The 24,460-nt window shown below is 36.6% G+C and overlaps 1 protein-coding gene across 8 annotated transcripts in view; it reads right to left on the bottom strand.

Moving 5' to 3' along the window:
- Positions 1–10,620: 10,620 nt before the first annotated feature.
- The window catches only part of DGKH (diacylglycerol kinase eta), a 179,320-nt gene continuing 165,480 nt past the window's right edge, over positions 10,621–24,460 (bottom strand). For 5 of the 8 annotated variants that reach the window (XM_057532626.1, XM_057532627.1, XM_057532623.1 and 2 more), the window contains 4 exons: positions 24,065–24,184; positions 22,759–22,867; positions 21,146–21,276; positions 10,621–16,494 (listed from right to left, as the gene is read on the bottom strand). In XM_057532626.1, the coding sequence (XP_057388609.1) occupies positions 16,411–16,494; positions 21,146–21,276; positions 22,759–22,867; positions 24,065–24,184 (444 nt within the window). In that variant the 3' untranslated portion in view covers positions 10,621–16,410. The remainder of the gene's footprint in view (positions 16,495–21,145; positions 21,277–22,758; positions 22,868–24,064; positions 24,185–24,460) is intronic. The other 3 variants (XM_057532628.1, XM_057532629.1, XM_028167558.2) reach the window with 1 other exon arrangement.

The following is a 24,460-nucleotide window of genomic DNA, read 5'->3' as shown; positions in this document are numbered from 1 at the left end:
TTAATACGATGATTCAGAAAGTCGTTCAGAATCAGGCAGTGTCTCAGGGTCACCATGGAGATGCATAAAAGTTTTGGTTACTAGTGACTTGTTTTTAAAAGGAAGCTGTATAAAAAGCTTGTTTTGGAGTTCAAACTCTGATTCATTTGTTTCCTAATTTGGTTAGGATTCTGCATAATTTTCCTTTATATATAGTCAACTGCAGAATTGAAGGGGACCCCAAGATGTTCTGGTCCTATGATCTGATGCTTGAATTACTTCTGACTTGGTCACCAAATAGATATTGTGCACATACCATGTTCAAAACTGGTCCATAAACTGGGATACAGTGGTGAAAAAATTTTCTTCCCTACACGGAGTTCACATTCTCTCAGCCTCTGTTTGAACCCTTCTCTCAAAGGGGAACTCATTCAATGAGACAGCCCAGGGCATCTTTGGACATCATAGTTTTTCCTGTCAATTTCACTTGCTGGTCTCATTTAAAAGTATCCATCAATAAATGAATGGATAGAGAAGATGTACTAATAGTATGTGTGTATACACACACACACACACACACACACACACACACACAATGGAATACTACTCAGCCATAAAGGAGAATGAAATTTTGCCATTTGCAGAAACATGGATGGGACTTGGAGGTCATTATGCTAAGTGAAATAAGCCAGACAGAGAAAGACAAATACTCTTTGATATCACTTATATGTGAAATCTAAAAAATACAACAAACTAGTGAATATAACAAAAAAGAAGCAGACTCACAGATACAGAGAACAACCTAGTGGTTACCAGTGGGGAGAAGGAAGGGGCAATATAGGGATGGGGGGAGTGGGAGGTACAAACTACAAGGATGTATTGTAATAGGCTACAAGGATGTACTGTAAACCATGGGGATATAGCCAATATTTTGTAATAACTGTAAATGGAGCGGAACCTTTAAACATTGTATAAAACTTAAAAAAAAATTTTTTTAATCTCAAAAATAAGGATGAGCCATCAGCATACCTACATCTTACAGAACACACTAACAACCAATATTTTGTAATAGCTGTAAATGGAGCGTAACCTTTAAAAATTGTATAAAAACATAAAAAATGTAAAAAGAACTAATGCAAGTCCAACTCCCCACAACGGTCCCTCAAATACTTAAATCAATTCTACGTCCACCCTCATCTCCTCCCACCTCTACCCCCTTTCCCCAACCCTAAAGTTTCTCTTTTTCAAGCTAAGAATCCTCCAGTCCCTCAACTAATCCTCCTGGGGCAGCGTCTTGCCCCACTTTCCACTGAATGTAATAAAGATTGCTGTTCTTAAAGAAGAGTGCCTTATTAGACTAAGTGGCCACTTAAGGAACTGTTACCTCTCAGCTCCCAGTACACACTTTGATCATCTGCTCTGTGATGCTGGGGTTAAGGCTCTTGCAATACAAATGGCACTGCTCCCTGCCAGCTGGTTTTCTGCCCGCTCTGCCAATGGGCTACACAAGAGGGAAATTGGAAAGTGGGAGGGGAAAAGGCTTACTCTTCTTGTTTTGTTCACTGTTGCTGCCAGCGTCGCCTGGGCACCAGTTCTCACCCTGGAAGGGCAGTGGGTCCCATTCTCCAGCCGAGAACCAGCTTCATCACACCCATCTCCCAGAAGCATCATCTGGAAAGCAACCCCTCCTCCAAGGTATGAGTCCTAGATCTGTGGAGCCCCTTTTCTGAGTCCTTGGGGGTCTTTCAGGACAACTTCATCTCTGTTTTTTTTTCTTGTGGCCTCTGTGCAGCTTGCAGGATCTTAGCAGTTCCCCGACCAGGGATCGAACCTGTGTTCCCTGCAGTGGAAGCACCGAGTCCTAACCACTGGACCGCCAGGGGATTCCCATAACTTCATCTTCTCTAATGGTTTCAAGCCACCAGATGAGGCTCCCAGATCCGTATTTCTTTCCCATGCCTCTCTCCAACATTGTCATGTACCTTATGGACATCCTACAGTCGTCTTAAACCCATGATGCCCGAATATGAATTTGACCAAGGTACTTTCCTTTTCAGTTGGTAGAAACCTGGAATTCTTCTTTCCTTCTTGTTCATCCACCGCCAGTCTCCAAGCGCAGGCCATTTTCATCTCAGTATTTCTCAGATCTGTTCCCCCCTTTCCAGTTCCACTAAAACTTCCCTAAAGAAGTCCCTCATTATCTGTTTCTTAGACCTCCAGCTGATCTTCCTGTCCTTAGTCCTCTGCAGGTCAATTCCACCCACGGAGGTCAAATCTGATTGCACTGTTCTGCCCTCACCTACGCCAAGTTCCATCTCCGGTCTCTTGCTGTACTCCTTTTATGCTTCAGCAACACCGAGCTGTACTCACCATGCTCTTTCACTGTCTTCTGCTGCACTGTCACCCCTGCATCACACACACTTACTTTGCCTGGCTAACTGCTTAAAGACTCAAGGTCACCTATCCAGGAAGGTGCCCCTAAACCTCCTCTACATCCTCCCTTCCTCTGTGCTCCCCACATACTTGGTTGCAGATTTTCATCACTGCACCTAACACGCTGTGTTACAATAAGCTTTCTTTCTCACTAGACAGGACTATTCATAGATCGTTTCCACTGGAAACAACACCTGTCACATATTTAGTTCTTAACAAGTGTTTATTGGTGAACTTCAAGAACTCATTACTTTAAGGATAAATCAAATTATGTTTTTACCATGAATTCCCCCACCGGGTGGGATATTGCTCAGCAATAAAAAGAAACAAACTATTGATACATGCAACAACTGGATGAATTTCAGGAAATTAGACTGAGTGAAAAAAAGAAGTCACACCCTGTATGATTCCATTAATATAACATTCTTGAAATGACAAGATTATAAAAGTGGAGATAGATTAATGGTTTCCCAGGGTTAAGGGTGGGGGTGGAGGTGGGAGGGAAGTAGGTGTGGTCATAAAAGGGCAACACAAGGGATCTTTGTTATGGGTCCATGTGATGAGAAAATGTTTCAGCATCTTGACTGTGTCAGTGTCAATATCCTGGTTGCAATATTGTACTATATATAGGTTTGCAAAATGTCATCACCAGGGAGAAATGGGTAAAGGGTACAGTTTCTCTCTCTCTCTCTCTCTCTCTCTGTTATTTTTTTACAACTATATGTGAATCTACAATTATCTCAAAATAAAAGGTTTAATTTAAAAAAAGAGATTCCAACCACAAAGAATGGAGACTTCACACATTGTCCAAATGCATTCTTTTTATTTGAGAAGGACGATCTCAAGGCAGTGCCCTTTGGAAAAGGCATCTCTCATCATCATGTACATCGAGATCAACCATTACTCTCGGCAAAGTACAAAAATACACGCATCAGTGACTTCCATACAATAAATACATAATCATGCATCCCACAATAAAAGGCACAGAAACCTGGTCACTTAGTAGTCATAAAAATTACTAGCTACATTAACAAAGCCACCCAAATTATCAGTATAAGGAACTGTAACAATATATTCCAAAGGTGAAAACACATAAAACATCTTTAAAATAGTATGCAATAAATATCTCAATTGTATATATTTTAAAAATTATGCCATTGTAAACAGCATGTAAACAAACAAAACTCACGTTTTCTTACCATTATTAAAAGTCATTAGAGCTAAAGTTATAACCTCTGCTCTGTCAGGTATATTTCACTGGCAAGTGTACTAAGCAGTTTAAAGTTTCACTCTTTTCTGCAGCAAACAGAGCCCACTGTGTAATAAATAGATAGGATCTCCATCTTTCAGATACAAGTTTCAAAACAGACTACCAAAATGTAGTAAATTCTTATCTATAAATAATATGGCAAAGGCTAGATCCCAACTATCTTCTGCAATGCAAGGGACAAAAGGAACAATATTGTTAGGTTTTCAACATGATGATAAATAGGAGGCAAATCATGACTGATTATCTTTTTAAAAAATATTTATTTATTTATGTGGTTGCGACAGGTGTTAGTTGCAGCACGCGGGCTCCTTAGTTGTGGCATGTGAACTCTTAGTTGCAGCATGCGTGTGGGATCTAGTTCTCTGACCAGGGATGGAACCTGGGCCCCCTGCATTGGGAGCTCAGAGTCTTAACCACTGTGCCACCAGGGAAGTCCCATGACTGATTATCTTTATTGAAAGGTAGAATGAATATGCTGAATATGACGGTCAAGTGTCCAGCCTTCTGAGCCTCTTTTTTTTGTGGTCCTTCTACAACATCGAACAAAGAGTAAAGCTCTATCAAACTAAGAATTTCCTTTTGCTAGAGAACATAGAAATGGTTGATACTTTATACTGATGGAAAACAGTGACTTCCAAATATGCCTATCAATATGTAAATGTACATACAAGTAAGGTTTTTTCCATACTTATCGACAATAGTTTTTTCCTTCTCATAAAGGAACCCAATTGCCTAACCATCAATAAATATTCAGAGAAGTTAATTTTTTATAACTCACATATTTTTGTTCTGTTTCATCTATATATCAGTGCATTGCGGCACAAAAATACCAGTAGTAGATTTACTATATGCTTAGATAAGTATGCTACCTGTTAAATATTATTACTCCCTACTCCCCATTAAAAATAACTGAGGTGGAAACGTCAACCAATAACTTCAAGTGGAGCCTTTGAAATATACCAGAAAGCACTATTTCCCTCTACTGTGGGTTCCCAATGTATACTTCATATATTTTGGTGTGTGTGTCATTAATGAGGATATATGCCTTCCTAAAATGGACTTAAAATTGAACTTGTGTCCTACAAACTCATTAGTCACTTGGATCACACATAGCACCTATGGTTGTGGAAATGGGGTTCTATAGGATTGATGAAAGATGTACTTGACAAGTGATGGTCAAAAATTATTTGTGGTTGACCTGAAAATACAAAAACTGTGGACATAAAAATGGGATTACTTATTTATGACACAGAATTTAGTTAGTTTTTTGGGTGGAAAGTGACCACTTCCCTGAAAAAATCTGAGAAATAATACTTGATTTAAAAACATGTCCTCCCAATTTCTTAAACTGTAGAAGAATAATCATGAAAACGAACTTGAACTCTATCAGACAAGAGCTATGTCTTATTTTCTTTGTATCCTCAGCATTAATCAAGTGTCAAGTGTAGAGCAGGTAGAAAAATATCTATTAAGTGAGTGAAGTAAGAGGCCATTTAATTTACTTACATGCAAATTTTGGATTTATTTAATTTTTAAAATTATTGACTTTAAAGGGCTGTTTTTTTTTTAGGGGGGGGGGCCATGCCAGGTGGCATGCAGGATCTTAGTTCCCTGACCAGGGATCGAACCCGTGCCCCTTGCAGTGGAAGCGCAGAGTCCTAACCACTGGACTGCCAGGGAATTCCGATAAAGGGCTTTTTATGTTAACCTTTATCATAATTTGGAGACATGGCAGAAAGCCTTTATAGAATCACAAAAGAAAAAACAGACCCTTAGGTAATAGTTTTTAGTCTTTATGTTCTATATGGGGTGATAACAGTGGCAAACAAGCCTTCTTATATTTGCATAATAAAAATGAAATAATCATTAACTATAGATGACCTGAAATTGCACAAATTCAGTCTCTATCTCTGGTTGAAAACTATTTTTCAGAAAATTATACCTTCATTACCTCTTTAAAAATTCTTTCTCAAGTCTCATTATTTTGTGTAGGTAATTAGTGTATGTATTTATGTAGATTGTATACACTGAATATCTGCCAAAGAGAGATCATCTTTAGGGCATATTTATGGATTATGACTAAGAAGGAGTTGGCAGTTATGTGAAAATTTTCTAAGCTTCAATTTTAGAAACAAGAATTCAGATTTGGTAAATATTTCTCATGAATAGCTAACAAATGATTATCTTTCACAAAGCAACTGCTCTTCCCTGCTGTTTCTCTTCTGTTGGTTCTCCCACAGTCTATGTGTGCTTCTGAATACACATCCCACTCATATGGACTCTCAGAGAAGTCTAAGTATCCATTTGTGAAAGTATAAAAACACAAAGAAGTTTGGGCGCTATATTACCTTCATTCACTCAATATTTATTAAAGTCCTATTATGTGCTAGCTAGGCACTGAGACTACAGAGAGAAATCCAGTAGTGGGCAAGCAGATATATATATATATTGAATTACTGAAATGTGATATACATATTGAATTATTGAAATGCGATGTTATTTTAATAGAAGAAGTTTCAAGAGACTGTGGAGCATGGATGAAATACTTAACCTGCCTGGGAAGTCAGGTAGAGTGTCATAGAAGGTAAAATTTGAACTGAGTCTTGAATGAGTTGATCTACAGCACGTGATTATGCCAAAGCACTGAACTGTGAGAAGTTCCAAACTCCTGGGTTACAAAAGGTCTCTTGAGGAAATGGTGGGTGACGATGCTAAAAATGGTGGGAAGAGGCAAGGTCATGGAGACCTTTATCCATCACGCTGAGGAGTTAGGCTGCCATGCTGTAAAGCAGGGAGAGTCTAGTTAAGAATTTTTAGCAGAGGCATGACAAAACAAATCTGTGTTTTAAAAAGACCAATCTGTCAACCATGTGGAAGATGGACTAGAGGTAGGGGAGAAGGAAGGTAGGAAAACTGGTCGCTGAAAAACTCTGGCAAAAGCATAGAAGAGGGGCTTCCCTGGTGGTGCAATGGTTAAGAATCCGCCTGCCAATGCAGGGGACATGGGTTCGAGCCCTGGTCCCGAAAGATCCCACATGCGGTGGAGCAACTAAGCCCGTGCGCCACAACTACTGAGCCTGCGCTCTAGAGCCCGCAAGCCACAACTACTGAAGCCCGCGTGCCGCAACTACTAAGCCTGCATGCTGCAACTACTGAAGCCCGCACGCCTAGAGTTCATGCTCCACAATAAGAGAAGCCACCGCAATGAGAGGCCCACGCACTGCAATGAAGAGTAGCCCCCGCTCGCCACGACTAGAGAAAACCCGCACACAGCAAAGAAGACTCAACGCAGCCAAAAATAAATAAAATAAATAAATTAAAAAAAATTAAAAGCATAGGAGAGAAAAATGGTAAAGGTTTGTACTGATAAAAGTCTGAACCAAGGCATTAGCACTTTGCTTTACTGCAACTAATTAGAAATACAACATAAAATGTCAATTCAATTTTTGAGATGGACAAAAAATAAAATATGCAACTGTATAAATACTAAAAAAACACTTTGATATAGAAAAGGCTTTGGCTTATACAATTCCAAAGCAAGATTAAGTTAAGCCTGTGTTTTGTTCCACATTTTAGCTTATGAGTGTCTTGGCAGAAAAACATAATCACATAATGTTGCTATGAGAACTGTCACCTCTCAAAAGCTTTCTGAAAGCTTTTCAAGTAAAAGGAGGCAAGGAAACAAAAGAACTGCTCAAGTTTGCAATTCTTTCATGCTCATCATTATGTATATTTAAAAATTGCTGCACAATGGAAATCTGTAAACAGGGTAGGTTCTAATTAAAATGATAATTAATTTTAATTATACTAAGGTCAACTGTATATCAGGTCACTGTGGGAAGCAAATTCCCAGAAAAATAATTTTTTCCCATCACTGTACCAAATCATTCTGGAATCATCATTTAGAGATCTGTTATTATGAAAACTAAGTTGAGCCATTAAGACGGATCAAAATACATGCAAATCAGCTCTGATTCAGTCTTTTCCCTTATGTCATGCAGCTTACACCCTCTTAAAATTCCAGCATTTTTAGGGGAGGGGGATGCAGCAGGAGCTCCAATGTCGTAAATAAATACCAGATTTAGCAAGGAAATCTTTAAGTCAAGGATCAGACAGTGACTGAATTCAAATGTCAGGGAAAAATAAAGTCAATATTCATTTACCCTTATCTATATTTAATAATTTTAACTAGGTTGTTCTAATTTTTTCCCCTTAATTGTTCTTAGATTTCCATTATGGTAATAATTAAGACAATCTGTAGCTTAGTTTCTTTACAGGAAGTTTTGAAGGTACTTTGCATGAGAGAGTACCATTCCTTAGCCAAAGAAGGTAGCGATGCATGCTTCAGATCAAACAGCAAGGAAACCATTTAGAATTCACTTAGTATAGAAAGTAAGTGACGTCACAGAGTAAAACAAGGTAAGGGAGTCTGGTATTCCTTTTTTAAAAACGCTGATTTAAAGAGACATTTTCCTCTTTGGGGAGTTAATCTAAGAAAAGATGTGAAAGTCTTAGCTAATATATATTTATAAAATTGTTGTCTGGGGTGAGTGTAAAAAAAATTAGTCTCAATTTCTGAAGATTTTAGAAGTGAGTTTTTAGCCTATACTAAAATGAATAATATGAACCTGTAGTACACAGATGAACATACCCATAACCTTCTCTGGTGCTGATAGTACTAATGTAACTTCACTCATTTTTAAAATGAACAGAAAGGGACATTAATTTGAGCTTTTAATTTTCATGTGATAGGATAAAGTCTGGGAAGCTTTTCCATACATCTAAAACGACAGTGGGAAAGAAGTAGTAAATTTAAGTATGATTCACACTTACCTAGTTCCTTTTGTAAAAGAAAAATTAACAAGAACTTATAATTGATAATATTGTGTGCCATTTCTAATTAGGGAAACCAAGGCACCAAAACATCTAGCTCGTAGAAAGGACACAGTGAGCCAGTGCCAAAGTCAGTGGAGGAACCCAATAAACCTAAACGATATTCCCATCTCCAGAATCACAGAATTTAGCTATTTATAATATTGTAAATTTGAATCCTTTTTTATTGTTTCAAATGAAAGGAAAATCCATCCTTGCTAACAAATTTCAAGGCTCTAAGCCTTGAAAAGTTCATGAAAATCAATCTCTTTACTCTGTATGGTCTGGTCTGACCTACATTTACCAGAGTTCTTCGTTGGGAAGTTGCTAAGCCCTTCTGACTAGTTCTCCCTACATCACTTACTAAGTTGAGAAAATACAGACGTTTGCCTCATGTAATAAACACAAATGATCAGGTTATCCAAACTACCTGCTTAATTGACTTACAAATTTCAACAGTAGAATGGGTTCCCTAAACTCACTGGTTATTTTCAAAAGATACAGATACAAACCCAGACTTCACCAGTGTGACATTTTTTTGGTTTTTGTGGTTTTGTGCCCACCATACATCTCACACGTTTTGCATTTTTATAATATAAACTGAAAGATACCTATGTTCAAACTCTTGATTTCCAAAACTTTCACAAATTACCAAGCTCCTTTTTCCTTTAATTTCCATATAATGTTTCTCATATATTTTCTTTTTTCCTGCCTTCAATAATTGCTTGTGCAACAATAAAATTAATATAAAACTCTATGTCTTTTAAATTCTAGTAAATTAATTCTTAATCTTCTCCTATAGTTCTTAAATAGTTCACAATTCATGTACTGCTTACACTGTAAAACAATAAAACAGTTGAATTTAGGGCTTATTAAAGTGATTTCTTTGGTATATGACACAGCCTCATGGTAAATCAGAACAGTTAATTTTCTTCCTTGAAAACGTGATTTTATTCTGTGTGGTATGTTGTGCTATTATGTTTAACATTTTTAGTTTTTTAAAAGTTGAATAGAGAATATTTTAAAACAGAAATAATTCAAAACTCAATTAAAATCCCATTGACTTAATTGACAGAAACAGACAAACCATTATCCCTCATAGGTACTCTGACTAAAGTAGCCCAGAGTCAAATGCAAACCTGTTAAAAATATACACCCTGAAACCTAGAGCTGGCGGTATGTGAAATTTGGAGGGTTCAAGATTTTTAATGTTCATTCAAATGTCATATTGGCAGTATAATCACTGAGATCTCTTTTAAAACAAAAATTGAAAATTTACTACAGAAAAGCAGTCCTGACTTGAAGATAAAATATATATTGGCAAAATATAGCATGATGAAATCCCTTGGTTACAGTAAATACTTAATATCGGTGATTTCATTTTTGGCTTTATGCCTTTTTCCATATTTATTTTAAACATGAATTTTTTTTTTTTTTTAACAAACTCCCTATTACTTTTCAGCTATCTATGATGGTAAAGAATCAGATTTTTACACGGAAAAAAATTGGGCATCTGTTTGACAGAAATGAGTACTTCAAGTACGTAAGTAAATCATTAACAGAGCTGTTACACTCTAAGCAACAGCAGTAACAAAGAAAAGATCTAGAATATGCATTTTGTATAAAGATTAAGTTTCACGACATAATAAATAAATGCACTGATTTATACAACTTGTAAAAACCTTCTACTGATGAGTATGAGTAATACTGTCTATTACTGACTTTGCTGATATCAGCATTGCCTCGCATAGAGAGCCAAAGGTAAAATACTTGCCCCCAAAGCCACAAAATATACAAAGCTGGTTTGTTATTAAATACTTTGTCTGCCAGAAGTCCTACAAACTAAAATACATCTCGGCAGTTTGAATCACCAGCGTGACCAGTTTTTTGGTATAAAAAGATAAGAAAAATTTTAATATGAAAATTAATAAAACCAGTAAAAGGAGAAACCTGTTGTATAAATAGACATTTTAATGTAAAACTGAGACTTTCATTTCACTTAAGAGGAAGAAAAAATTCGATACAACTTACTTGAATATTTGAAAATAATTATATATTTTCCCAGCTCTAGATAAATATATTACTCCAATTTATTAGTCATCTTCAATATACAATATATAACTCACAAAACTGGGAATGTTACAACGCCAAAACCTTTCACAGCGCTAGTTACCAGTTACCAGAACTGTAAGAAATCTTTAGCTACATATCAGCTTAATACTTAGAATATAGAAATAGATATGGCTAAGCAGTGGCAAACAATAGTGCAAACAGTAAGGACAACAAAATATATTTGTTTTCCTTTTTAGCTTGTATATCTAACTGCATTATCCTACTTCAGTGGCATTATCAACTGAGTATGAAACTTACGTTAATCCATTTAGAAAGTAACCCTATGTTCCTTTAGGTTTGATTAACTTGCTCCTGAAATGCAGTTCTATGAAATATCCAGACTATTCATAAATTCCTATACAATGAATAACTTGTAGCTAAAATGAAATATTTTATGTGGAGTTTTTAGAACTTTTAAGTAGTGGCTTGGTTTCTATTTTTCCAAGTAAAACTTGGAAGTGCATACAAAATTAAGAGGGAGAGGATATAAATATATGTAAATAGAATCTTAATTACATAAAGGGAATTAACCTGTTCATCTATATTAGTAATATGGGGTTTTTCTTAAACATCATTACTGAGTTTAAGGCAGCCTCAGTTACTCTGTTAAACTTCTTTTCCTGAAAAGAACAGAAAGAAGTATACAAATAGGTACAGTCCAGCTGTCTTTTATCTCTCCATTCTCTGTCACGATAAACCTTTACAGTTTTTTATTCTAAAAGAGATGTCTCTCAACAAAACTTGGAGGAAATAAAGAGGAAACAATAATAACAATAAAAATTAATGCTTTGTGTATTATAAAAATCAATAATCATTGTCTCTTTAAAGTTTTGCTTGTTTCTTTAGAAGGCATCCTATTGCAAAGGCAACATATTACCCAACTGACACAGAGATTGCTATACAAGAGTCACTGGGGAGATGCCATAGCAGAGAGAAACAAGCCCCAGGCCCCATGGCACTTGGCGTGGGGCAGTGAGAGCAGAGGCATGGCAGTCAAGCTCTGGAAACCACTTGGGAAGCTATTCCATTGACCAATAATATTGAGGAATCTTCACTTCTTACTCTTTTCAGCTGATGTAAAGAACTGCCACTTATATCATCAATCTCTAAACCCACTGTTTCATCCAACCTGCATTTGAAAAATGCAAGATAAGTTCATTTTGGAAGGAGGGAGAAGGAGAGATCCTAGATGTCAAGGTTGAAAGATGTAATGTTTTTACAGCTTAATGAAAAGCGGTATCTTTGAAGAATTCACATCTATACAACAGAAAAGTCCACTATGTTGTCAACCCAGTGGGAGATAATAGGTAATTTACTTTAGAAATGATATAGAGATGTTTCCACTCTAATTTTCTAAGTCATAGTTTTGCATGGGTATTTCCTTCCTCAATTCCTGTTACAAATAACTTCTATGGAGATTAAAGTAGTGGTCTCTTTATTCATTAAAATTAGCTAAAGAATCTCTAGGCAATAATGTTTTGGTCAATTATATCACTATGTAAAAAAAAAGTAAAGGCTTACTGACCATATGTCACACTGGGACAGATTATAGAATTAAATAATTTGTATTTTGAGGGTCAAGAATATACTACTTTTCAGGCACTATTTTAAGGAATTATTAACTCTCTGAAAATCAGGATAAGTTAGCATAATAAGGAAGCCAGATTTTAGTCTAGCAAAACATGCCTTCTTTTAGGGTCTTAATGACACATTCACTTGTAATCATTTTGGGTCTCTCTCTCTCTCTCTTTTTTTTTTTTGCATGCCTAGTGATTCATTTAATGTGTGTATGCTGCTATGTGCCCTCAAGCATGAACTATGTCAATAGGATAATCTACTGATAAACGAAAGTGAAAAGTACAGGTTGTTGGAGACCAACCCGGTCTTTACTTATCTCAGTACATATTCTTCTGAAATGTTCCCTGTCACTTAAGTTGTGAACAAATGAGAATGTCACATGAGCAAATGCAGATTGTTAGTGACTTAGACGTAGGGTGAGGAGCTGGAGAGAGGCCAGTTGTGTTGGCCAGTCTCCTGTGTGCCACCTTATCTACCAAAATATAACCAAAATATATACGGGGTAGGTAGGGCTCATCTAGAACCTGGATTAGGAATAAGGATTGAGAAGAAAACTCAGCTGGGTGATGAATGAGTTTCAGCTCATTTCTGGGACTAGTTGGAGAAGAGATAGGAAACAGTGGGTTGGACAGCAAGCTACTCTGAGAACCTTTGAAGACCTCAGATCCCTCCTAGCTAGGAGAGAGAAAAACGCATCTAGGCCAGGGCTAATCACCCAGCAAATCTTATTAAAAGGAAGATTTTGACTCAACAGGGCTGGAAAGGACTGAGATTCTGCATTTCTATAAGCATCCCAGGGATGCTGCCGGTCCATGGACCACATTTTGAGTAGCAATGATGCAGAGCAGTGCTGTCCAGGAGAATTTTTGCAGTGATGGAACTATTCAACATCTGTGTTGTCTGCTATGGTTATTGAGTGATTGAAATGTTGCTAGTGCAACTGAGCAACTAAATTTCTAATTAAATTAACTTTAAACAGCCACATGGAACTAGTGGCTACAATGTAGGACAGCACAGATCTTGGACATTCAGGGACCACCTCTTCTCAGCCAGAGCAATATATGTGATGGTCCTCAAATGATCTAATCCATCAATTCATTTAGAGTAGTAAATTTCCTTTTATAAAACGCAAACTGTACAATCAGTTCCTTTAAATTGTTTTCTTCCTAACACTTGGCTAGATGACCCACAGTGGGTGCCAAGGTGGGGCAAGATAAAAGGAGTCAGTCTGTAGTGGGACAGTTGATGAGGAAAGGCTAGTAGGTGGCAGTGAGAATTTGAGCCACCATCTCTATTGGGCACGTGGAAAAATGGGAAGCCAGGAAGTAAGCAAGAAACTCAGAAAGTGAGGTGGAGGGACAGACGGAAGAGAAAAATTGAGTACTCTGAAATTTTATTTAGGCCTGACCCTGTCCCTTTCTTGACACGTAAGTTGTTCCTCAGGAAAACGAGCAGTGAAGGAAAATGAAAGGAAGTGGATGGTAGCTGTGATTCCCCTCCAGCCCTCCCAAATTATCTACATGCAGGAGAGTCTGGTGGGGAGGAAAGACGGCAATTACAGCTGCCAATCAGGCCCAGGCTTGAGCTTCTCACCTCAGCTTATGCATGGACCAAGGCACAGAGGCCCCACCTGCGCTCCCCAGAGCTGGGATCAGGCCACGTGGAGAAGCTCTTCCTATCTTTGTTGTAACCCCATCTACCACGAGAAGCTGATTCCTCTGCGAGGCTGACAGTGGCCTCTGGAGGCTCTGAGGGTGCCATCCTGGCAAACAGGCGTTAAGTGATGTCCTTTGGGTCCTACATAGCCATGCACAGACAATGCACACAGTGAAAAATGCTCTTATTTCACCAAAAAGATCAAAATTGTCATTTTAAAGAATTTCCCTCATCCAAAAGCCATTTGCTGGAAAATTCTAGCTAAGGATTCTGTTAACTGAGGTTCAACATATATAAGCGATGTTACTCAAGAGTGAAAAAGCAACATCAAATACAAAATCTAATCATTTACATCTTATTCTTAAATTCTGAACATGTGATAACTAGATAATCTTTCCTATTGGCAAAGGAGAATTTGGGGAGAGTGAAAATCGGTAACGATTTTTGCATCCATTCATTCTTTTCTAGGATTTCTTGCCTCCTTGCCTCCACCTTTCCTTTTTTTTTCTTTTTGTGTACAGGGATCCGTGATCTCAGCAGAGAGTTCTGAGAACCTGGTCTGCCTATTTTGATTTCACAGGGAAGTGCTTGAAAGAGCAGGATACTTTGCACGGTGAGGGACTCTAAAAGGGACTGGAAAGGAAGACCTTTGATTTCATAGGTGCGGATAACATTAAAATTAAGTGAGTAGCTCTTTGCTCTTTTAAGCTACCTGATACAATTCGCTTTGGAAAATTTCCATTTATTCACAACTTAGGTAAAATATATAGTCAGACACACTTGGTCAGGAACCCATCAAGTTTCATTTATTTTTAAGATGCCCAAATTTTGTGATTTTTACTAGTAAATACTCAAGTTATAAATAAGGATAAGCATCAAATATTTAAACCCTTTTGATATAATTAAATTATATGTCTGACAATAGCTCATTTTAAATGTTTTCCCATCGATATTTCTCTTTAAGCATCTGGCAAATAAATGTCTAGAAAATATCAATGAGAGTATATTTCAGATTACATGTACACAAGTGTGAATGTACATATAAATGTATATGTGTATATATGTATATCTTTTGAGCACCTACCTAGAAGGCTACTTTAAGAAAATTGTTACCACTAGGTCAGTACCCTGTTTAATTCTCTTATATAGAAGATTTTTAAACATTAGAATTAATTTTTTGGTATATGATGTCTAAAGAAAATTTAGTTAAGGACATTTTTGTGACTTTTTGATATGTATGCCTTTGGCTTTCAAAGATTTTGATCATTGTAATGTTGACTCCTCATGCGCTAGACTAAAGTATAGTGGTTTACAAAAAGGAAAATAATATCTACCTGATAGGATATAAGAATTAAGTGAGATAATAATAAATAATGGAAAGCCCTTAAGAAAAAATTTAAATCTCTTTTGTTGGGAAGTTTGTGTCAGGAGTCCCTTTAGCTAGTGGGTGAGTCTGGGTGACCAATCAGTATACCAATCCCAGTTGAGACGTTGGGGAAATTCCTGGATGTCAACAGTCTGCTATATTATAGATGCAAACAGAGTATTAAATAATTATTTAATTGAAATGAAAAATTTAAAACAGAATGTGGGAATTTTGGTACGGAAAGCTATAGTAAGTTTTGTTAGGCAACAGAACATATAATTTTATGAAAATATCCAGAGAATTTTCTTAATGTGCACACCTACTGTTTATGATAGGTTGGTATAAAATTGGCTTGCATAAGATATATATCATTTGTTGATTAGGGCACAGACACATGTTCACAAAGTCTAAGATATAGAATATTTATGCAAAATTCCACATCAAAGAACAGAAAAGTGTCTTTAGCCAACCAAAAGGTACTTAGGTAGTAATAAATTAAATTCCATTAAAGCTGACATTAAAGCTAAGTGTTGCATATTAAATGTGACATGCAAGAAACAGAAAGACAATTCAGGCAGGAACATCGTGCATTAAGATTTGCATTCATTCATAGTACTTGAGGGGTTTTAACCATATTCTTTGACCACTGAGAGCTAGGAATCTGAGGTGATACCAATTCAAAACACCACTTAATTTACATCTTAGTCTTCTAGCCAGTGATTTTAAGTAAGAAGCCAATGCCTCCAATAATGAAACCCAAGAAGTTTCAGCTACATATTGTTATGTGGTTGCACGGTAAGAACATTCCATCTGACCAGGTTAAAGGAAAGTAAACATTGTGCAATTCCACCTTTTGGACAATGCAATTGTCTCAGATTCCTCCCACCTTTTTACTAATATGAGCATATTTGAATGTGTCAGGTTTGCACAATAAGAAAATGGCTTTGTGGAATGTATTTTTTTGGCACAAAATATTTTCTAATACCTCAAATCAAAATTTTCACCCATATCAAGCCGTAGAGGTGCCTCAGTGGTGCTTACTTATCTAGGCAGAAAACTACAAGAACAGCCAATGGCTCCCAAGGACTTTGTATTAAGTAGCAATTACTTTCCTTCCAAGGAATAGCACCAATATGATTACACCTCAGACTGGGGGTGTGCTCCTTCCAAGCTCTTTAATTCCCTGGAGAATTCGCTTCATATGACCCACTTTCGGTATCCCCAGGTCCTAAAAATAAAAAAAAGGAAAAAAAGGTAGAAAGAAAGAAAAAAGAAAGAGGAAGAAGTTTACCGACAAGAGAAAAACTGAGGATTAAATATTTAACTAGCTAATGACACAGTTAGCATTCAGCTCATTCATTTTAGTTTATGTTCAATGATTTAGGAAGTAAAAGTTAGAAAAGTAAGTTTATAAAACAAAAAAAACCCTGACATTAAAAAATTACCGACCAGTACAAAAATCACATCTTACACAAACTCTTAAATGTAACATTCTCATAAGTTATACACAAGGGCAATTCTTTAAGAGTCAAAATTACTTCCTCTTTTTTCTTCTTCTTCTTTTTCTGTTTTAAAAAACACAGGTCCTTTTGTGATCTCTGAGAGAAGTGACATGTGACACCAGGGTATCCACAATTAGTCTTAAAACAACTATACATTTCCTTGCCAAAATATTAAACTTACAAGTGAGGCCTGATCCTCAAGGAAGACTCCAGTGCCCATGACCTAAATGTGGAATCCAAATGCATTTGAACTTGCATTTAGAGCCTTTGATTTGAGTGAAATATTTAAATATTCCTTATACTTTGTAATGTGTAAGTATAAACAATTACATAAACATTGGTATCTGTGGGTTGATGCTTTTCCTAAAAACACTTTTGACTCCTTCCCCTCAGAATTCTTGTTTCTTAAAGGACTATCTTCCTAAAAAAGAACCAAGAACCCAATATTTAGTTTTCCGAAATGAATGGTGATTGCAGAGTGTGCAGCACAGAGCAGGAGCTTGGCAGACAAATGCTTGTTGCAGTGATAAATGAGACCCATCCAAGATAGCCATAGTATTGGCTGTCTGAAAAACTAAAAGAGATGGTGACGGCCTCCCTATAGCTTCTTTAAGCGTAATGGGCATAATCAATTTGTGTGAAGTCAAATAACTTCTTCACAAAACAAAGAGTGTGAAATATTTGAAAATTAGGAAAAAGATGACTTTCAAAGCAGCCTAGAGAATATAAGGTACCACAAGATTATTTTTCTGAGAAGATACACACACACACATGCGCATGCTCTCTCTCTCCCATATACTTTATGATCTCCTTGAATTCTATAGCAGCAATGCTACTGATGATTCTGAATCCTTCTGGAAAATACTCCTTCCACAGCCAGTGCTCTTTTTGAGCTTGAGATAATTTCAGGGTAACATTTTTACAATATTTAACTGACCCTGAAAAATATTTGCTCATATGATACCAGGTCCTCCGCAATTTGTCTTAAGGCAACTATACATTTCCTGAGTGTGTGCTAAAACAGCAAACTTAAAAGCAAGGCCAAACCCTACAGGAAGATAGAAATGTAGATGCATTTACAGAGGCATTTAGATTCTTTGATTTGAGTGGAATATTTCAATATTCTTTATACTTTGTGATAACATAGTTATCTGATTAAGAAATACATTTAATATTAAATATTTTATTTTAGGCCATGTGCACACTGTATTCTCAAGAATAAAAACTTCTTTGAGAGATGCAGACTCTACCCAGAATTAGTATTTTGGTGTCTCGAGATGAATGTTTTCCCTAGAGTTACACTAACTTCTTAGCTATATTTTCTTTAGTTTGAGTTCAATACATTCACATCTTCTAGGAGTTAGACTGTGATAAAGTTATGCCATGATGTTTGTTATATATTTATTTTTATCATATTCTTTAGTGTTGACTTTTTCTTTCCTTGGATGAATAGCTTTAACTTTGCAGAGGCATGCTTCGTAGATATTGTTATCCTTCTACGCACACATATACAACTTTCCAAATGGAGAATACAAAAAACCAACCAAACAAAACCCCTGTGTCTTTACCATTTTCTTTGTTATCCCTCACTTTTTCCTACTGCCTTCTAGGAGGTAAAATGATGCAATCAGTTTATTTGTCTGTTAAAACACATTAGCAATATTTCCCCTTTCCCACCTTTAGACTGTCACATTGCTATCTCTAGTTGTTTTGATGATAAGGAAGTAACACCTGAGCCAAGATCTGAGCAGGAGTTAGCCAGGTGACGGGTAGGGGGAGAAGCATACCATAGGAGGGTACAACCTTAAGGTGAGAGAGGTCAGTATTTTTAAACAAATGAAATAGAGCCAGGGTGGAAGGGTATAGCCCAGCAAGGGTCAGTATTCCATAGCAGGTTGAATATATAGGCAGAACCTTGTAGGCCTCCCATAGATGCGAGTCTTTATTCTAACTGAAATGGGAAGCCACTAAAAGGTTTTAAGCAGAAAAGTGATACACCTGATGTTAAAATGTCACTGTGCAATGTGGATAATGGATGAGAGAGGGCAAGAGTAGCAATGCGAGGGCCAGTTAGGAAGCTACTGACCTTACACAGGCAAGAGGAAGGACTGTGGAAAGGAGAAAGAGAAATGTATGGAGATTAAAGTCAAACTACGTGATGGGTTTAATGAGTTAGGGGGGAAAGGATAAGGAAGAGGAAGGTGCTAAATATGATCTTGGGTTTCTCTAGCTCACATCCCTGAGTTGCTAAGATGTAGAGCACTGGAGAAGGGGTAGAATGGGAGTAGGAAAGGAGAGTAGAAGTTTGGTGTGGACACGTTAAGATTGACATCCTGTGTGATGGCCAAGTAGCAAGTAGAGTTGGTGATATAATCCTAAAGTTTACAAATGAGGTCACAACCTTGTGAACCACTGATATATTCACAGACAGTATTCGAAGCAATGGGAATGGACAAGATTACCTAGGGAGTAGGTAACCCTTCACCAACATTAAGAGACTTTCCTCTGAAGGGTCTGCTCGCCCTTACAGCTATAACCACAGAGTACGAGGACAGCTCGTTCTCTAGCTCGGTTTTGTTCCACTGAAGGCTCTTTCTGTAAAATTACTTTCCTTTCCCATTGCCCCACACCCTGTTTTAGAACCAAAACAGTTAAAATGGACTATGTCAATAAAACTTCTGAAAGAAAAGTTTTAAGGGAAAGAATGTAATTTGCATAAAAAATAAAAACAACAAAAATGTCTCATGAAAAACTAAATAGAAATTTTACTAACATAATTCTTAATCAGCAGCTCCTTTGTACTCTTATTTTTTTTCCAGCCAGGTCCTATCAGTCTAACTTTGACTTTTCTGTGTGAGCTTTGTTTTTTCATTCTGCAAATAACTGCTTCACTCACTGTGTGTGTATGTTTATATATGTTTGCATGTACATATATGTAACATATACATATCTATTTATATACACACACAGTCTTTTCCTTGAACATATGATTATTCACGGCAAATGGCATGCAAGCTTCTAGAGGGCAGATGACACCTAGAGAAGCTGGCATAATATATTAATCAGTAGCTATTCAATAAATATTGCTGCCTGCCAAGGATATCAGAAGCTACACAAATATGTTGCATATAATGATCCTCTACATTTATTTTTTGGTGTATTCAAGTGTTGAAGTCAATTTTTACTTTATGAACTGTAACACTATATATTTTGCTGTGTTCCAGATTTGGGACTCTCAACTAAGATAATTAGTTAATCTATCATTTTATTATTATTCTGGCTAAAAATGTTTAGGTATAAGTGGTGTCTACTTTTGATGTGCTAAAACTTTATGACTCTGCTTTATAAAAATCTATACTTTAGGTTACCCATCATGGGATCAAAGATCTCTACTAATGTAGTTGTAGATAAAGGCACAACCGTTCATGAATTTATTAGGAATTTACTGTCTCATAATTCTACGCATTTTAGAACCTGGTCTACAGGAAAGGAATCAATCCAGCAAATGTTGAAGGCTTTGTCACTTGCTTATGAATCAATCTTGGAATTTTTAAATGGCAGCGTGGGGTAAGAAAATATAACATTACAAAATCCTACTTCTAACCCTGGGACAGAATATGCTTCTTTGGCCATTTCTATGGTTGAGTCTCCACCCAAAGAATAAAAGGGAATTGCTGCAGACCATGAATTAATACTTTTCATTCCCTGTCATAAAAGACAAGTAGGCTTTGGGCTGCTTTCTAGCAAAAACAAGGCATAATTTTTACTCCATTTACTAAAGAAAATAATAAATTTATTTTTGAGAAGAATACAATTTTAATAATAAGTCATGGAAAGGAGATTTGAATTTATTTGTCTAGTTGTTCATGTGACCTCTGAAAGCTCAATTTTGAAACACAACCAAATCATAGGATTCTAAGTAGCCACTGCTGTAAGTCTCTCATCTAGTTCCATATATTAGAAAGGCTTTGTTATTGGTATTTTGAATTAATTTTTAGTTGTTAACCTTTTATTAGATATTTTCAGCAACAAATATCACCTTTCATGTTGATCCAAAAAAATGAGCTGATGGAAACATGATCCATTTGGAAATATTAGCACAGGAACAGCCATACCAATGGATGCAGAGAAAACTTACTAAGTTCATGCTAAGCTTTAGCTATAACAGTCAGACAATGACTCTGACAGAAAAATATTGCTGACATTCTTGTTTCAAAAGCATACCAGGAACTCAGACCACAGGACAATGCATATTAGATTACTGCACGTTTGCATAACATAAGCCAAGCTATAAGCACAGAACAGAACAGTACAGGAAAAAGGAGTCTGTTTTGCAAGAAAAATTTTAAGAGCAGAAGAGTAGCACAAAGGAAATACCTTAAGATCTCGCCTTTCCAGATGCAAGAGTTCAGCCCCTCTGATGTCATGACGGATGAAGATTTCTTTGTACTCTCCCAAATTGAGCAGATCCAGCCAAGCAGCAACTTCCTCTGTGCCCCATTTCTGAACTACCAAAGTTAAGAGCAAAACCCCCTTAATTTCTACATGCTCAATGCATTACAAAGCACAGGTTGGCCAAAGAAGATGCGAAACAGAGTACAGCGGCAGTGCTAGCAAAGGGAAAGGTTCAAGGTATTGTCTCAACAAAACTACAATTCCACTTTTTCCCATGCAAGTTTCAGACTATCAATCAACACAGGATCTGACTCTACAAAGACATTCACTGCTGCGCACCTGTGCCTTTCTCTTTAGCTCAATTTCCTCCTTAAAGCCATGCAAACTGCACAGTATGTATAAAAAATGAATTTCTCATGATTAGGATCAGTAGTACAAGGTCTAAACAAGCTCTGATGATTTCCTTAAGGACCATATATGAAACTTATTATAGTTTAATTAGCTACAAATGCTAATTAAAATTTAAAGTCTGACACAGGGTACAATTTTACACAGATTTCTGCTTCAGGTCTTGCTGACTTCAAGTACTGCCTTTATTGGTTTTGATGATCACCATTATTGATAATTATAGCAATAAATGTATTGTTAATTTAATATCATCTAAAAACTGTCAACACTGCTTTCTAAGATTAGTTGGGTTGTTATTTTACAGTATGTACAATCACTCTTTTATACATTTTACCCAACATTGATTAGCTTAATAAAAGTCTGCTTGTTTGCCACATTTGGTTTTAAAATGCCCTTCAATAGCTGCTTTACGATTGTCCAAAATAAGGTTATATATCACTTTTCAAAATGAGATGGCTAACTCAGAAGAGTTATAAAATGACTTGATTATGAAAGGCACCTACCATCATATACACAGAACTTGAAGGTCTTTAGCAGTAGTACAGCATTAAATTTAATCTCTAAGGAAAGGTGGAAAGGGAACTTGAAAGAATACCCAAAAGAGAGTTTAATCTTTGCTTGAGAATACAAGTGCCACAGTGGACTGTCATTATTGAGGGGCTGAAATGGCATCGTAAGTCCTTAAAAGAGAAGGAAGAGAATATATAACTTGAGGTGGAAAATATATCTAGCAAGCTAAAGGAGTAAATGAAAGTTTCTACGTTCCATTTATCAAAATGATATAGATTTTGCACACTGAAGAAGGAAAACAAGTTACAAGCCTTGAATTATTGTTGAGCGAGACGAGGACCCATCTAACGGACATGCTGACATTCACCCAGCAAAGTAGCAGCAAATCAGCAACCACCCTGTAGACTTGTTAACTTCATGACTACAGACTCCTACTCATATATGGATTTATTTTAGGTGTGATATGATTTTTTATTATGGTAAAGTGAACATAAAATGAAATTCACCATTTTAACCATTTTATAGTGTACAATTCAGTGGTATTTCGTCCATTCATAACATGGTGCAATAATCACCACTCTCTAGTCTCAGATCACTTTCATCCCCTCAGCGATATCACCTCAATACGTTATTTTTTTCATAATGTTATACTTTCCCTTCCCGTGTGGGTCACCTACCAGCCTGTGAACTTGTCTTCTGCTTCTGAACCTTTTCCTTCTTGAATTTGGGCACAATACGAAATACTGTGCTTCTGCTGTTTCTCTTGGTGCAATCCATGGGGGGCTCCTGTTCGAGTCGAACAAGAAGAGAATTTTCTCAGGATATTAAGAGAAGACAAACCCGCTCTGATAGCACAGATAACATAGATGTAAGTTATCCACACAAACTATTGTTGAAGTGATAACTTCTTCCCCAAAAGTTCATGATGTTAACGTACTCCTGAAAAGGTACTGATTCCCATAAGATGCCTTTGTTCACATAAAAGCTTTTTCTCGTTTGTTCAAGAAAAGTGCATTTGAAAGTAGGACGGTAGTCTCCCCTGACCTGTGGTTTCCCTTTCTGTGGTTTCTGTTGCCTGCGGTAAACCACGGTCTGAAAATACTACATGGAAAATTACAGAAATAAACAATTCATAAATTTTAAGTTGTGCACTGTTTTGAGTAGTATGATGAAATCGTGAGCCATCCTGATCTATCCCATGTGGGATGTGAATTACCCCTTTGTCCAGCGTATCCCATCTGTTGGCCACTTAGTAGCCATCTGAGTTATCAGATCAACTGTTGTGGTAGCACAGTGCTTGTGTCCCAGTCACACTTATTTTACTTAATAAGGGCCCCGAGGCACAAGAGTAGTGATGCTGGCAATTCAGATATGCCAAAGAGAAGCTGTAAAATTGCTTCCTTTAATGAAAAGCTGAAAGTTCTCGACTTAATAAGGAAAGAGAAAAATCGTATGCTGAGCTTGCTAAGACCTACAGTAAGAACGAATCTTCTGTCTGTGAAATTGTGAAGAAGGAAAAAGAACTTCATGCTAGTTTTGCTGTTGCATCTCAAACTGCAAAGGTTATAGCCACAGTGCATGAGAAGTGCTTAGCTGATATGGAAAAGGCATTACATTTGTACAATAAGATATTTTGAGAGAGAGAGAGACCACATTCACATAACTTTTATTACAGTATATTGTTATAATTGTTCTATTTTATTATTCGTTATTGTTGTTCATCTCTCACTGTGCCTAATTTATAAATTAAACTTTATCTTAGATATGTATGTATAGGGAAAAACATAGTATATATAGGGTTCAGTACTATCTGAGGTTTCAGGTGTCCACTGGGGGTCTTGGAACGTACTTCCTGCAGATAAGGGAGGACGACTATATTCAAAAGGTATTTCCCCCTGAACATCTGTTTTTCAAAGGATGCATTCAAATTCTATTGTCACAAAGCATACACATTTATAAAGAAACAGGCCAAATTTTACATACCTCATCCTCATTTGGGTGTAAGATATAATAAAGCCAAGGGATCTCTGTTAATTTCTGTAGCTCCACCTCCACGGAATGCAAGGCATTGGATACCCGCTCTTCATGTGGAGATTCCAACTGCTATTGACCAGCAGATTAAAAACAAAATAAAACAAGCCTCAGTGACCAACCTCAAATAGAATAAATTATTTTACTGACACGGAACATCCTCACCTTTTATCAGATGAGGCTAGATTGTTGTTGGTTTTAATAAAAAAGAATATGGAAAAAAGAACAAATTATTTTATACTGAGCTCATTTAAGCAAATCTGAATAGATTTATTCCTTACTTCCCAAAGATGATATAAGTAGCTAGTGTGACTATAATAATTTCACAGAGAAAAGTATTACTTATGG

The sequence above is a fragment of the Balaenoptera acutorostrata genome, chromosome 18, assembly GCF_949987535.1.
Source record: "Balaenoptera acutorostrata chromosome 18, mBalAcu1.1, whole genome shotgun sequence".
NCBI classification, from domain to species: Eukaryota; Metazoa; Chordata; class Mammalia; order Artiodactyla; family Balaenopteridae; genus Balaenoptera; species Balaenoptera acutorostrata.
Note: the sequence above shows the minus strand (reverse complement) of the source record. Positions and strands in the feature narration are given on the sequence as shown.